The sequence below is a fragment of the Scophthalmus maximus genome, chromosome 16 (assembly GCF_022379125.1).
Source record: "Scophthalmus maximus strain ysfricsl-2021 chromosome 16, ASM2237912v1, whole genome shotgun sequence".
NCBI classification, from domain to species: Eukaryota; Metazoa; Chordata; class Actinopteri; order Pleuronectiformes; family Scophthalmidae; genus Scophthalmus; species Scophthalmus maximus.
Window position 1 is genome coordinate 10,965,676 of NC_061530.1, and position 16,446 is coordinate 10,982,121.

At 44.2% G+C, this 16,446-nt stretch overlaps 2 protein-coding genes across 10 annotated transcripts in view; one reads left to right on the top strand and one right to left on the bottom strand.

Moving 5' to 3' along the window:
• The first annotated feature begins 7,017 nt into the window (after nucleotides 1-7,017).
• prr35 (proline rich 35) lies at nucleotides 7,018-12,165 on the top strand. The gene is made up of 3 exons (XM_035613978.2): nucleotides 7,018-7,084; nucleotides 9,125-10,715; nucleotides 10,872-12,165. Exons 2-3 carry the CDS (start codon nucleotides 9,307-9,309, stop codon nucleotides 11,692-11,694), a joined length of 2,232 nt encoding a protein of 743 aa, XP_035469871.1. The 5' UTR covers nucleotides 7,018-7,084; nucleotides 9,125-9,306; the 3' UTR covers nucleotides 11,695-12,165.
• Nucleotides 12,166-14,046: 1,881 nt separating this feature from the next.
• Nucleotides 14,047-16,446, bottom strand: part of si:ch73-103b11.2 (myosin phosphatase Rho-interacting protein) — a 45,985-nt gene continuing 43,585 nt past the window's right edge. For all 9 annotated transcript variants that reach the window (XM_035612634.2, XM_035612636.2, XM_035612632.2 and 6 more), the window contains one exon: nucleotides 14,047-15,437. In XM_035612634.2, coding sequence (XP_035468527.2) covers nucleotides 15,366-15,437 — 72 coding nt within the window. In that variant the 3' untranslated portion in view covers nucleotides 14,047-15,365. The remainder of the gene's footprint in view (nucleotides 15,438-16,446) is intronic.

Genomic DNA, 16,446 nt, shown 5'->3' on the forward strand with positions numbered 1-16,446 from the left:
ACTGTCTGTACATTCATTTTAATCAATTTGATTATCAAACCAAACTCTGTTAGTCCTCTGCATTGTATATATCTCCAAAACGTCAAGTGACCATAAGTCTCTATATCTCTGTCAAACATGAAAAAAATCCAATGAAATGAGGGGTCTGGATACAAAGACACTTTTTAAAAGAGAGAATGTTATCGCGCATCTACCCTCACCCATCTACACTACTGCGTATCACAGCTCCAAATCATGGGACGAATGAGGGGAGAGTCTCCAAGCAGCAGTGAGAACAACAGCCAGTGAGAGGGAAACGACTTCCCTCTAGCTATGGCTTCCTGACTTGTTTATTTGCTAACTGGGTGGGGGTGGGGGGGGCGGAGGCGGAGGAGAGGGTGAACATATGGTTTGCTAAAGCATGGACTTGTAGTTGGGAGGCCGAGGCACCCTTAGGGATGGAGCTGACGGGCTTTGGTCCCTGTCTCCCTTAATTTCTCCCGCTTGGACAGCCAGAGCTGAACAGCCGTCCTCCAGGAGTTAACAGCTCAGTGCAGCCTCGCTCCCGCTCGCCCTCTCTCTCTCTCTATCTTTCACTCCCTCTCTCTCTTCCTGCTGCCACCCACACCCCCACACCCATGCTCAAAAGCAGAGATGGTGGGGGGGAGGTGAGGGGCCACGGGCTTTGGGGTGTACATGGGGAGGGGGACTGACTGACACCATCCTCTAGTCCCTGGTCCCCAGAGTGTGGTACTGCTCTGAGCCCTGTTGCTGAGGGAATAAAAGCCCGGGTCCCGGCACAAGGACATGCTGGCACAGTGGTCCTGACACATATGGACATTAGCATGTGCGTAAGCATTCAGATTTTGGACACCTTCAACAGGTAACGGATACTCTGCACTTTGGGAATTCGTCAGAACTCAAAGTGAGGATACCGAGCGAGGTCAGCAACTTTGGTTTCAGGAGGGTTGTCAATCACCTACCAGCTACTGCAGCTATCTTATACAGATCACTGCACTGAGATGGAAAACACACACACACACATATACACTCATACACACTCATACACACACCCTCGAGGTCTATGTGTTTACGGACACAGTCACTAACTGGGATCAAGGCGCTAATGTACACACATGGTCTCACACACCCTGCATTGATGAACAAACATATGCACACACTCACATACTCTCCCTGTGGGTCAGTGACTTAATTTGCACATACTTATACACCCGCGCACACACACACACACACACACACACTGGGTAGGTTGTTGATAGATGCACACGCACGCACACACCCTGGAGGTCAGCGTCATGATGGACAGCAGTCCTGATGTGCTCTGACAGAATCGGCTGCTTCCTTTTACTTCCACTTGCTTTTCCCCCATCAGGTGACACCCACAGGTGCCTTGGTGAGAGAGACCCTACCTCCTGTGGGTGTGTCTGGGGGGCAGCTGGTGAAAACGAGGGGTCGGCGACTGAGACGGTGGGCGAAAAAAAGCGGGATACACCGAGGCACCAGCTGCTTCCTGTCAGCGATCCCGCAGCACAAGAGTTGGTGTGAACTCCGCCGCTCGTCACGCTCACAGATATATGGCCGGTAAGCAGTGCATGTGAGGCATCGGCTGCATTTCATTCCAAACCAATGCCTCTGACAGACAGACAGACAGCAACAAGCCTGTCTCACCTACTGACTCTGCCCCAAAGTTGCATCCATGTCTAATGTTTGGACTCAAGAGAAGGGCAGAGATATCTGCAGAGAAAAATCCATCGAGTCATACGTCCAGTCATGACTGAATGTCGACATCTGCCCTTTTCAGACGTCAACGCAGCTCACTTTGAAGGGTGTATTTTCACCTTGGAAAGTGGCCAGTGTTTGTCCAGCCCTCATCTGTATAATTGTGTGTGCTCATTAAAGTGTGAAGCTGAAAATGTCTCACAGTGTGCTCCCAGCACTGTTCCCTGACACACTACGGGGGCAGTTCACCTCTGCAAAGGACACTTTGTCCGTCCTTTTGGATGCAGAGAGAAAGTCTGGTATAGCTTTAAGGACCAATCGAAATCCATTCAAAGGAATTCCTCCACCTTTTGGGAAATGCGTTTATTCAACAACTCCCTGAGAGATAGATAAGAAGATCAATGCCATGACTATACGGCATTGGATGACATGAAATGCGTTGACATGACACCTGTGCTATTTAAACACAATCCCATGATAACGTGTAACTGACCGTGACTCAACTTTCTCATCACGCCAGGTCTCAGAGGGAGGCCTATTGTTTCCCATTGTTTCCAGTTTGCACAGCAGTCACACACACATGAGGCACCACAAAATTCCAATTTAAGAGACTGATGTTGTCCATGGGTTCGAGCTTCTGTTGGCGAGTACCTGTCCTGCTGAGGAGTCATTAAGCAAAAATACTGAGTCTCCACTTGCTCTGGGACAGCCCGAGTCCCTTGAAGGAAAAGTAAAAAACACTAGAAATTCCAACACTGTGAAAAAGAAGTCAAACTCCATTATACATTGGTGCACCTACAGTGAATAGAAAGTCTATTGTTGCAACAATGATGTAAGGCAGTTATTAGCATGTCAAAGACTATTAAGAATATAAGGCTAATTTGAAGTCGTAAAAAAACGCACACACACTGGGTGATGGAGAAAAACCAAAGGAAGTCACCAGAGGCGTGAGGTTGTTTAGTCACTGTGGCTGTGTGTTAGTGAAGCTGGGGATGGCTGTTGGAGTTGCTCTCCTTTGAAATCGAGGGGAAAGAGGGGAGGGGTGCGGTGAATAATTGATATTGGCTGAGAGCGATATGAGTTTAGTTAATGTGCCCAGCAGCGCAGGCTAAGAGAGGAGCTGTTAGCTATTCCACCTCAGGCCTAAAACTCAAAAGGCAGTGGAAAGAGCGGAAGACTCAGCCTGGGTTATAGGTCGCTATTTAGTCATCCATCTTCCTATCTATACCTTTCTATTACACCATATGCAGCCCAACTCGTCGAGGGGTGGATGCATGCGAGTGTTAATTTGCATCGGTTTATCCGTGTGTCTATTTGTATGTGTGTGTGTGTGTGTGTGTGTGTGTGTGTGTGTGTTTGGAGGCATCTGCACAGCTGGATCTCCCTGGTAGCGGTGTTGTTGCGGCCCTCGGGTTCCTTTCTCTGAGTGGTAATGGAGTGCTCCTGTCAGCCTGCCCAGATGCCGCTCCATAAGGACCCCGCAACTCTCTCAACTCGCCAGCAGACTTCTGTGTTCACACAGTGCAGGACTCGGCTTCTTCGGATTTCTACTTTTCCAAACACTGCAGTACGAACTCAACTGAGCACACTAACCTTTCGGGAGTGTGGCTGCGTGTCTACTGATCTGATGAATAAGGAATAACGTGCAGTCAGTTTTGAAAAATATAACAGGGCAAAAAAAACAAAAAAGATAGAGAAAACCAGCTTGGCCAAATCGAACTGGAAAATAGCCCCCTCACACACAACTACGTACAGAGGACATTAAATCAAACTTCATTCCTTTACTCAGAGAAACCTCCAGCTGTGGACAGCGATGTTAACGTCAACTCTTGATTTGCGTCTATTTCTACTCCATCACTTTCGGATAGCGAGTCACTGTAGCGCCGAGTCTGTCCTGAAGTCCTGTAGTCTTAAGGACATTTTGGCACGTGACTTTGACCACCGGCACCCGCTCCCGACAAGAAACCATGTTTGACGGAAGAGACAATTTAGATATATACAAAAGTTTTTAGATTTTTCATTTAATGATTAAAATAATTAATTATGTTCCACATCAAATAGATTACGGCAACCATTAGTTATCACATTAGGGAAAATTCAGACAGTAATCAAGAGCTGGCCAAAGATATAAAACAAACAAAAAAAAGCCATTTAGTTTGGATTTTTTTTTTTCCCAGTTGTGAGCAGCTGTTTTTTTTTCATTTGTGTGTTGCATTGTGGGAGAATAGTGATTGTCATCAGCACAATAAATAATAACGTGTTGGAAGCACCATTCCTTCATTATCAACCTATTGAGAAATACTTCATAAAATAGCGGTCCCTTTATGGTGGATACATTTCAAGTAATGCAACACAATTAAGGGGAAACATTGTTTGACATTTTAAATCGTAATATTCCAACTAGCTCTCACATTATAACTGTCACATATAATATTTTCACTTCGCTGAAGTCACTGTTCCACGCTCACACACAATATTTAAGACCAACACACAGTATTCAGCTGCACCCTTAAATTATTAAGAATATTTAGTCTCTTTTCATGTACACATAGTATTTTACATTTTATTAATTCAACATGGCAGATTTGAAGTTTCACATGGATTTTTTTTCCCCAAATGTGTAAGGATTTCGATTTTGAATATGACAAGAGACAGTGTTGGTCCCATCGACTTCATGTGGGACCACTAATACCAACAGTATCTCCCGGGACCAGAAGAGACTGCGACAACAGAGAGGATGAAGGAAGTGGGAGCGCTGAAGGAGCTGGTAAACACTCGACACAACACATTTACACTTAACAGAGGAAACTGACACCGTCTCCCGAGTGTCTCTGCAGTTGGACAGAAACAGTCTCCTACTCTCCGGGAAAAAACTGACATCATCTCCCATGTGCCCGTGCTCTAAGAAGTCTTTCTCCTGCCTCTCTTCCTTCTCTATGCTCCTCCATGTCACAGTGCTCTCCTGTTGTTCCTCCTGATTTACCAGACATCCTCTTTCCCCTGCTGTCACATTTGGTACAGATGGTTAGACTCCATGGAGTGGCCTGTCAGTCTCCATTCGGCCGCCGCGGTGTGACAGGGGGGCTGATGGCTCGTGAAGGGCCCCCGACTTCCCCGGCACACGGACACTGACAGTTCTCAAAGGGGGCTCGCATGCGCACTTGCCACCCCGCCAGAGGAGGGAAATGAAGAAGCTGGAGTTGACCCAAAGCCCGCCACAGGCTAAGAGGGCCAGGGATGGAGGGAGGAGAGAGTAGAAGAAGACAGCATGAGAGGAAAGACAGAGGAAGAGTAGGAGATGAGGAGCGAGTGGGAGACAAAGAGAGGGGTCAGGGGAGAGAGTCTGAACTGTCGGAGGAGACATATGTCAGTCACCGCTTTGGGATGCGGTCTTGTAGCCACCCGGTGTCCTATACCACTGCACCATCACTTCCTTCTGAGAGAGACTTCTCAAAATGCTACCCCCCCCCCGACCCCCTCCCCAAACCCTTCAGCACCCCGTCTGTGTTGGGGATGCAGGTGGAGTGGAGCTGAGAACTCCAAACAACATCACCCACACTCACTGACAGGCAAAGCTCATCACTTGTCACTGCAGAAAACAAAGCATGAAACACAGTGATCCCATTCTTATTCTGTTATTGTAAGAATTACACTTATTGCCACAAATTATTATTTTTCAAAATTTGATTTAAATCAGGAAGTGGAAGTATAAATTAGAAACATGATTATGAGTCTGACTAGACAAACTTTCCGCGCGTGACAGATTATTATACTCAAACACCTCGGTTGCTACACACAATACCCAGCACTTATCAGCCATAGCTTAGAATTGTATAAAAGTTAAATCAAAATTTGTATGTAACACCTTAACTATACCACAAAACCAAATTGAATATGAATGAATATAACGTACTGCAAATCACAAAGACAGAAGAAAGAATAGCAAACTGTCAAATAACCTGACAGGTGAGGAATATTCCTCTTATTATTCCAGTGACAGCCTCAATCTTTCTCTCGGGTTTTGCAATTTTGCAATCATTATGTATTTTGAGATATGATAAATAGTTACTGTGATGTCACTCTATAGGTAGCTCTGCAGGATGTCACGCTATGTAAATTAAACATTTTGGCTTATGACAAGTGGAAGGTGAGGGGGAAAAAATGTATTGATATTTTCAATTATTTTCAGGGGGTGTCTTCTTTTTCTTCTTCGACGAATGGATGATTTTCAACTGTAGCTACAGATTTTAACAATCAGCACAGATGAGATACAAGAAGAAAAATAAGAAGACGGAACTCCTACATGTACTCGCACGCTGATAATGTGAAAAACATGTAACTGATTAAAAACAATTCACAATTCAGTTTCCAGTGCTTGAATTTGTTTTATATATAGTTTGTTTATATATGGAATCAATCATGAAGATATATATATATCTCACAATGATAAACACCGACAAAGAGAAGCCATCAACTAACCAAACCATTGTCAATATTGTGTAAGTTGTTATATATTGCATCCTGGCTGCGAGGTAGAGAGCGTCTGACAATGCGGGGGGGGGGGGGGGGGTGCCCCGGGGCAGTGCTCCCAGTCAATATATATCTGCCCCTCGCTCCTGCGCTCCCATTCGAGCGCCAGCAGCCGCAGCGGGACGCGTCGAGGTACAGACGAGCCGTCGCTTCTTTACTCTGAGTGCAGCTCGTCGCACGCGAGCAGGTTCAATTGTTATGGGGTTTTTTGAAATCTGAAAAGTTAAGAAGAAGCCCGCGACATGCTTGCAAAATTGCATTTTGCTTGCAAACGTTTAAGGCTTTTTTTTTTTTTTTTAACTGCAGCTTTTATTTGACTCGTTTTGGGAACGTCAGAGCACGAGTTTGGATTGTGAGCTTCTTTTTAATCGTGTTGATTCTTCTAGGATATAATGGAGAAGAATTGTATTCGTTTTGCCTACTTTTGAGTTTGAAATAGCCTTTATCTAAACCACTTATTTTGCACAAGTGCAAATTCTTGTTAAAATTAGTTTTGCACACGTTTTAACCGAACAAAATGGGTTGCATTAATTATCATTATCATTATTTTATGTTTTGCAGTCAAATTTAAACGCCAGTAAATAACTTTTAAATTTATAAATGCAATAAATTTGAGGCTTGTGTTTGTAGAAAATGTGTTTGTCTTAAAATTGTTTGATTTGCAATATCAAATAATAAATAATAAGTCTTTTATACTGAAAATGAATTAACAACCAAGAAACTATGATGATAAATGACAATTAAATTGTGATTCTTAAATCTTGTTTCCTCTTTTGCAGGGTCTCTTTTTTCCCCCAGAGGAAGACTTACAAGCATCAAATCATTCTGATCTTAGGTAAAGTATTTGATTTTAATTATGTATTTCTAAAAACCCTATGAGCTTTGAAACCAATTGTATTTACCATCCTGTGTGTGTGTGTGTGTGTGTGTGTGTGTGTCCACTTACTGTCTGTCCCGTAGGCTGTCAGTGGTGTGGTTGCTGTTTCATGTAACTTGTCAAAGCTTTCACTGTGGTGAACCTGCTTAATTGCAACAATAGATGTTCAAGCGATGAAGCTTGTTTGATCGTCAGCCCTAAAAGCTTAAAACAAGACCGCAGGGTTTGGATATGGGGCAGGGGCGAGGGAGGGAGGGAGGGAGGGGAGGGGAGGGCAGGGGGCTGCAGAGTGCCCCTTCAGTGAGAGAGTGGGGCGGGTAGCAGTGGCCAGGAGAAGGTGAAACAACTACAGTAAAAAATGATTTTTATTGATTGACTCGTAGCTGCAGCTGTTAGGCTCCATTATGAGCTCAAAGCCCAGGTCAGAGCCCCCGGGGCGGACAAATGAGCCAATCAAAAGGCCGGCCGCTAACGGGCCAACTCTGAGGGTCCAGTTGGGAGAGCGGTGGGCAACAGCCTGCCACCCTGTGTTAGACTCACGGTGTCTTTGTGCTGTTGAGGAGGTTGTCCTGGCCCATCACCTGCATCACTGGCCTCTCATCTCTAATGTTTTGCCGTTGCAAGACACAGATTAGCTGCAGAAGTTATTATTATTAATTTTTTTGACATTTATTACATCTTGAACCCTGAACAGAAAAAAAACACTTTCATCTTTGAATGACCTGAGGAAAAAGACAAAATAAAAGCCTCACAGTGTTTTGAATTGAGGAGCACCCTCCTCCTCGCTACTTCTTCCACCGCAGGGTTCTCCCACCGGCTTGGCTCGAAGAATAAAAAGAAAGTTTTTTGCAGTTTAACTCATGAAAAAAAAAGAACCCCACCACATTATTGTTGGGTGCTTAAATGTATTTTCTAGGATTAGAAGAGAGAGATTTGCATTTAACTACTGTCATTGAATTGCAGTCTTTTTAAGTATGAAACGATGAAGAGGTTAGAAAAAAAGAGAAGAGATGTTTTATTTTTAAACAGATATGAGTAATTCAAAATATGCCAAAAGTAGTTCACTTTAAAACACTAAATAGTAGGAGGACACGCATTTCACAAGTGGAAAAAAGATAACTAAAATGATATGACAAAAAGAAAAAATATTAAAACATGAGAGAGATTTTGAGCCTTTTTATTATTGAGTAATCATCAATTACAACAATTAAACCTCTTAAAATTCCATCTCAAATATCTCATTTAACACTTCATCATAATTTCAGTTTAATCTATCGTAATCCATGCTATTATCGCTTATCGAGTAACAAAGTCTGAGTCAACTCCAAATGCAGAGGTAGTAAGATGAGGGTACAGGAGATCAGTTGAACTTATGCACCATGTCCTGACCCAGATCCCAGTCCTGGCACTAATGACGCCCTGTGGGCATGATGCCAGGCTCTCATTAGGAACCAGGCCTCAAACCCCCAACCTCTCTCTTCCACATACCCGCCTCCGTGCAATCCTCATTGCACTGCCTGTAGCCGGCCTCCGAGGGTCCAAGACCCTAAACTCGAGTGGGCCTGAGAGTGTTGTGAGGGCCCCCTGCACAGGTGCAGAGTCCCCGGTGACGTCCCCGTGTGCCCCCCAGCCCTGGGCCCTGCTCGCGCCTTGTACTGCACTGGAACTAATGAGTAGTGGCAGGTACAGTGAGAGCCGAGCAGTGTGGGCCTCCCTGCAGTTAGGTTAGTGGCGACCCTCAACTCGGGCAGACAACAAATATGCTCTCATACTACACATATGTGCATTACGATACGTAGCAGCCTTCAGCGCACGCACAACTTTATCTTGGATATTTCGATTTTGCACCAAGCTGTCTCCTTTTTTTTTGTCAGTCACAAAAAAATGATGTGGAGAAGTAAAGAATACGTGATGCGTGATCAAATCTTTCAATCAGTTTTTAGTTTTTTTGATTTTCAACTGTTTCATTCACACAAAATGTTCTCATTTGCTTCACAGGTTCTGTTTCCCGTTCGTCAAGGAAATGACCTTTTTCTTCCCCGCCCCGCCGCAAAACTGTGGAAAAACTCGCGTCGAATGAAATGAACCCTGGCACAAAAGATAGACAGTCGAAAAATCCATCTTGAATCATCATAATCCGAACACAATCGCAAAATCTTTAGAAATATCAAGCCTCAGTCATGTCCAAGGACGACGCGTGCAAAGTGACGTCTGCCATCAAACACAAGGAGCGCAAGCCTAAGAAACCTCACTATATTCCCCGGCCATGGGGCAAACCCTACAACTACAAATGCTTCCAGTGTCCATTCACGTGCATGGAGAAGTCTCACCTCTACAACCATATGAAGTACAGCCTGTGTAAGAACTCCCTCTCTCTGCTCATAGAGTCAGACTGGCCCTACAAAAAGGGCAACATCCTGCACCCAGACCAGCTGCGACCCTTTCAGCAGGCACACGGTCTCCATGCTCCCGGGAAAGACGAGCTAGAGCAGGCAGCGCGGACTGAGGAGAGACAAAGGCAGCGGAGGAACATGGGGGAGGAAGGAGAGGACAGGGAAAACCAGGGAGTAGAAGATGCGGAGGAGGGAGGACGAGGCGAGCGGTCAGAGAGTGTCGGGCTGGCGAGGGAGAGCTCCGGCAGCGACAGGGGCGGAGGAGATGCTACAGAGTGCGCTGCCAAGAAAATCAAACAACCAGAGTCAGAACTCCTAATGGCCGACATGCTCTCCCTGGAGGATCAGCTTTTACGAGCACGCTCAGTCGAAGTAGAGGCCCAGCTTAAACACTACAAGCTCTCCAAGACATGTCTGACGGCTCCTGGGCTGCTCTCGGAGCAGTGGCGGCTGTTGGCGTCCAGCCACACTAAGGCCAAAGCAGAGGGAGCTCAGGCCAGAGTGAGTAGCTCGATCCCCTGTTACCCTCCTCCCCCAAACCTGGTAGATTACCAGGATCCCACTGGACTCAATCTGTCAGTGCTCGGGGTGGGCTACCCCATCAGCCCCAGCCTCTTCTCCTACATGAACTCAGCCATTTCCACCCCTGCCACGGGTGTGACTGCCCAGACCCATGCGCAGCTCGCCCAGCTTCCCTTCCTGGCGTCGGCGGCTCAACTGATGCACCCGGCCTCAGGCACGCACACAGAGAGAGCGCTCATCCCCCCTCGTCTCTACTACCCCTTCCTGTGTGAGCACACGTTCGGACCGGCCCCCGGTCAGAGTGATGCCAGCAAAGCGCTCAAGATGTCCACAAACGGCCTGGAAGCGAATCCCCTGTCTGGCTTCCAGCCCAAAGTCAATCTGTGGAAAGTGCCAGCCCTGCGACCAGGCACCACCACTGGCCCCACTGCTGGCTGGGTGTCTCCGCAGAGAGACTCCCTCGACCAGGGCTACAGGCCGGGGGATAAACTGCAGGATTCAACCAAGGAAGGCAAAGCAAGCTGGGGTCTAAAGAGGACAGGGGCCCCACTGGGGAACCACGAGGCACCTGTGGAGAAGAAGCCGGCCCTGGGCTTTACTTTGGACCTCCTGAAGAATATTCAGACTGCATCAACTCTTAACATGGCGGCGGACAGACTTCTTTTCCAGAACAGGTAAAGATTTTCCTAAATTTTATTTTGTTATTGACAATTAAAATAATAATTTTAATTACTTTTGTAATAATATCTGCAGAGTATACATTTTACGAATTGCTAGTTTTTCATGACAGGTGTCCAGTTTGAAAATGTCTAAAGTGCACCTATCCACAGTTTACAGGACGCTCAGCTTCAGACCCGGCCCACTGAACTGTGGTACAACGACCCTCTCACCAGTCCCAAAAGTGAAACCTCCTCTCTTTCAACGTGTGGAGGACCCAATGGCCAAGACTCGTCCGCTGCCCAGACAACGGAGGACGATGCCTCGGAGTCAGCGGGCGCTCTCCTGAGTGACCTCTCCAAGGCGCTGCAGGAGTACCAAGAGGCTGAGCGCAAAATCTCCCACCTTGAGAAGGAAGACCTCCCCGCCCAGCGCCACCTCTGGGATCACCTGAGCAAAATCCGCAGCGAACTCTCCCACATACACCAGGCGCTGGAGCGGACCGCTCGCCAGAGCGAAGGGCCGCTCGACCTGTCGGTCAAGAGGGACTTGACAAATTTGGCCGGCGACGCGGGTGTGAGGGAGGACAGCAGTCTGAAGGACAACAGCACAGAGACAGAGGAGGAGGAAGACGAGGAGCTGGAGGAGAGGAGGGAGGAAGAGGAGGACGAGAGTGAGAGGAGGGCAATGAAGGCTTCGCTGGAGAGCCGAAAGCAGTCTTTGGACATGCTGATCAAGATGAGTCAGGCATCAGTGGTGAACACAGAGGTTCTCTCTCCGGGTGGTCTGGGTGTCAGGTCCAGTCCGGCGGAGGCCTTGTGGCCGAGCAGAACCACCAAGTGTGAGGCAGACTCCAGCGTCCTGCTCTGCCCCGACGGCCGATCAGTGGTGTTCGCCGACATCCCCAACTCTGCCATAACCTTGAAGAGACCCTCGTCCATACAGCGACGAGAAGCTCAGTGTCCCCCGAGCCCTTTGACGGCTACTGACAACTGAACCTCGACTCTTTCTGACTCTAATATTACTGATTCTTTACTGTCCTCAAATGCAGTAATGTTCTTTTGGTACCAGCATGCCTTTGATTCTCACTGGCTGGAAGAGGACGTCTCACTTATTCTCAGTTTACCTTCACAAAAAACCTCAAACATTTTGCACCTTATGAGAAAAATGAATGATAATTTGGAAGAGAAGGATTTCTAGTGCACTAAGAACATTGATTGTTACAATAATAAAAATAATATTTTAAAGGTAACATCTGCACTTAGTAATTTCCATGAGGATAATTTAAATAACTAAGTCCATTACGATTATGCTGAGAGACAATCCTTTTAATGGACTTGTAAATACTGTAATTACAATAAAATGTAAGTAAAATGTTTTAAAAGGGTAAATGGTTTTATATGGATGATGTCATGTTGGGCTGCATCATTTCACTTGGTGAAAATAAAATGTATTATACACACTGTATCTCTTTGAATAAACTGAGTAAAAAACTAAATGTTTCAGTCTTTTCACGAAAGTGTAACAATGAAAGGGAGATGGGAAGAGAACCACAAGAAACACGGGACATAATGAAATAATGATAGATTTTGATTTAATTGTGTAAAGTGAAAAAACGTACAGTAATTTAGTTTGATCATAAATTCATCATTTTGCTGTGCGGGCCCTTTCGAAGAGACAGTGAGGCCAAATGCTCTCATCACTATCATTATTATTTAGAGTCGAAATGAAGGACGAACTGATCCACAGTGGCAGCTCCACCTGACTCTCCTCTATCTACCCTGACACAGTCGGGTGGCGTCGCTAAAGGTGAAACAGCTCCTTGAGCTAAATCACCATCAGTGGAGTTACCTGTACCCCTGCTCCGGTATCCAGGAGACCCCCTGCAAAGGTCAGGGGCCCTGGGGCTGAGCTCCCCACATAGCGGACAGAGACTACCTGTCTGCCCCCGGGACGGGCACCGAGCACTGGGCCCGCTCCCTCTGGTCCCTTCACCACTCTCACACTTGAGACACGGCAGCAAAGGTCAGCTGCCAGGACCAGAGAGCCACCAGTGGAAATTCAGCCTGAAGACGTCAAAATGTCTGTCTGATCTTTTTACTTTATTTCTTTTCATTTATATTTGATTGTATGACAAAAATACTGCATGTCCGATGTAATAAAAACAAAAACAAATAATTGGTCAAGCGAAATATTTTAAAATTGAAGGTGTTAAGTGTTAAGGTGTTACGCACACACGCGCGCACTTCATGTAATAACTGAAATGTTAAAAAGCATCATAAACAGTATTAACTCTTGACATGCAGACCATAGCAAAGATTTGTTTATTTAAAAAAGACAAATAGAAACATGAGTTCCCTTGATTCATTCACTGAACAATTAGTGGATAAAAATGATTAGTTGGCTTTGCGAGCGAATCATAACTTTTGTTTAGCCACTTCCGCGTCAGCCATGAATTTCTGACAGTGACTCCCCCGACTAGTTTACATCTTAATAGCATCTTAATGTTGCCGATTCATCAGCTAGATGCCCTGCTGGACATACAATATTGCTCTGCACTGTAGCCAAAGTGAAGCCAGGCCCTGCTGATAGCCCCCTCATGTGGACAGAAGATTTACAGACACGAGTTTTGCTCTTGCAGCCTGATGTCGGCAGCACTGCAGCAATGTTACACAGTAGTGCAAATGAGTGGAGGAAAATACAGTAAAGAGTAAAAGCAGAAAATAATTATTTCATTTCGAGTCACATTAAATTGGGTTAGGTACAAATAAAAATATTGTTACATGAAAGGCAGTTTTCTCCTCATGTAAGCATACTGTATACACACTGCATCAACTTCATCTGCTTTAGTTTTAAGAATAGGTTGTGACATGATTAATGAGGTAGTAATGAAGATAAGTTCTGCAACCCAGATCGGTTTCATTTTCTAAACATTTTCTGGTCAATCGTTTTTACTTCCACAGGCAATAAACAGTCATTTAAATAAACTATCCAAGACATTTGGAAGGAAAACCACTCTTTGCTGGAACTGCTGACAACTTATGGACAAAAAAATAAAATAAAAAGGCAAAACAATTTTTTTTTGTTTGCCTTAAGGTGAGTTCTAAAGAAAAAAGACATTTCAGATGAAGAATTCACATTTAGACATAACTAGTAGCTATACTGTAGTTGTCAGATACATGCAGTACCAGTCTCTCTAACATGTTTACTACATGCCACTACATGAACTATTAAAGGGAAATACTCAAGTAAAGAAAAAATACCTCAAATTTGAACTAGTGTAGTAGTGAATGTACAGAGTAGATGTAAGTGTCTTTGCCAAAAAGCAGAAGAAAAAATACTACTGCACAATTTCCAAACACTTCATTTATTTGACATCATACATTCAAATGAAAATAAAAAATATTCATATATATATATTTCATATAGAGCTAGTGGGCAAGGTACAAGTTTAAAACAAAAACACAGAAGTCCATCTGTGTGGCATATATATATGTACAAGGCGTGGTTTGAATACTATACAGTGTGTATCCATAGCTGCACAGGTTTTCATGGATGTTCTTATTCTTCACTCAGTTGAGGCATGACTAGATTTCAGTGAGAGGTCAGGGACTGGGCCGAGTACTTCAAGACTGCCGCTTACAGTAAAACATTTCAATCTCAACACCTAAGCAGTAGGACTTGCAAAAGCAAAGCTTATTAGTGTCAAGAGCTCCACACTAAAGCATAAAGTAGGAAAACAAAGGCAACATGATCATTCTGCGATTCTGTACAGTCATGCAAGGTCCTATATGGTTTCAGTTTTTTATGAGATGATCTTTTCACACCAAAGTCAAAGCTGAGCAAACACAAATTCAGGTTTTAAGAAACTTAAAAAACAAAAAAAAAATTCCAGTATCACTTACAAGTCACTGCTGTTCACCAGGTTCTACAGAAGTTCTGGATGTTTGGTTGCACTGCAATAATTGACTCAATGTCACTACACCGATTTGAGACAAAAGAAAGCTTCCTCAAGTAGTCAAGTGATAAGTGCAATCCCCCCCCCACCCCACCCCCCCCCCCCTTCACACACAGACACTCCATTTTTATAAAACTCTCATACATAAGCAAGTTAAGCATCACATTGTTTTCCACCATCAGTCAAACCATAGTTATAATACAGCAGATGCCCCAACAATCAACAGCAAACCATACTCTTACATACATCCAGTAGTTATGTACAACACAACTGGTGCAACATTTAACACATTAAAAATGATTAGATATAGAAAAATGTAACAATAATAATAAAATACAGCAGATACTTAATTCATATTGGGAAATATATATTATTCATACTGTGTATTGCTGGCTGTTTTGGCATTTTGGAGGATCAATAGAAATGCTGTCATGAATCCCTCTCACAGCTTATTTGACACTTCTCTTTTAAATACATAGATGTATAATCTGTCCAAGTTGGAGATCTAACACGGGATTGATTCAGTAAAACTTTTTCCTCTTGATTAAAAAAAAAACAACAACAACGACTTGATCAAACATATGACAACTTATCAGAGGCATAGAAGCAGCAGGTCCATGTTAAGAAGACCTTTGTATTTCCTATAAGAGTACTCAGCTGACGCTGCTCAAGGCCAGGAAAGAGAGAAGAAACCTCTGATTCTTGATATTCAAATCTTTTTGGAATCTTTTGCCTCAAAAAGCTTCATGCGCTCCTGCACGGTTAGTCCCTCTTTCAGGCTCTGTTAAAGACAAGAGAAAGAAAGTAAATTATTCTAAAAAGACGATACGGGCACATGTAGGCAAGAGAGGAGTATTTAAAACAAACAAACTAAAAAAGACCAACCACACAAAAACACAGACACCACCACACAGTTATGTTTTATGTTAGGCACCTGTTGATCTGCTCTGGATGACATACTTTAATTCAGGTCAGACACACAGGAAAAAGTGGTTATGCAGGAATATGGTCATGCCACACAGGAGTTTCTACTATACTGGTTCACAAAACACTCAAATAAATTAAAACACTGATGATTCAAACACTCACAAATGGACAAAAAAAAAAGAGTCATCAGGTGATGACATATCCCTCCGGCACCTACAAAACCATTTGGTGCTATCACAGTTACATGAAGTCGTGATATGTCTTTCAGTGATAATGAACAGACTTTTTAAAAAAAAGAAGAAAAAAAACCCCACTTCACAACCCGATTAATATTATGGTAATGTTTCTTGAAAAAGTTCTGTGTTTTTTTAGTTTTACTACGGAAACTGTTCTGCTCCAGAAATGAAATGATTACAAACAGACTGACATGTTGACCACTATGTACCCCCACATCCCTCGGGGCTAAAAACATATTGCAGAAAGTTTATTTGTTATTTTTTTAAGTTAACAGAACAAAACCATTTTAGAACACGTGAGATGTGTTGCATGAAAAAGGGCCACTCACACTTTGATAAGAAAATCTTTATCTTTCTCATGTTTGAATGCTGAATAGGAAGCTACAGCTAGCAGCAAGATAGTTTAGCATAACGACTGTATTGACGACGGTATTGTTGTCTTCATCTAAAATGTGTTTTCAGACATGAACTTCACATATGAAGAACGCGGCAGGAGATTGTCTGGGTCCGATACGTTCACAAGGGCAGGAACATTTCCTGGGTAGAAAACCTGGGGAGAGCGCCCACTGTCTTGCAGTGAATCTTCCTGCTGTATTCTAACGTGGGCTCACTCAGACATTTCCCAGC

Bases quoted from the DNA above. Each gene is read 5' to 3' on its own strand.
- prr35 (XM_035613978.2), top strand. From the start codon at position 9,307: ATGTCCAAGGACGACGCGTGCAAAGTGACGTCTGCCATCAAACACAAG. The intron at 10,716-10,871 runs GTAAAGATTTTC...ACCTATCCACAG, and splicing joins AGACTTCTTTTCCAGAACAG to TTTACAGGACGCTCAGCTTC.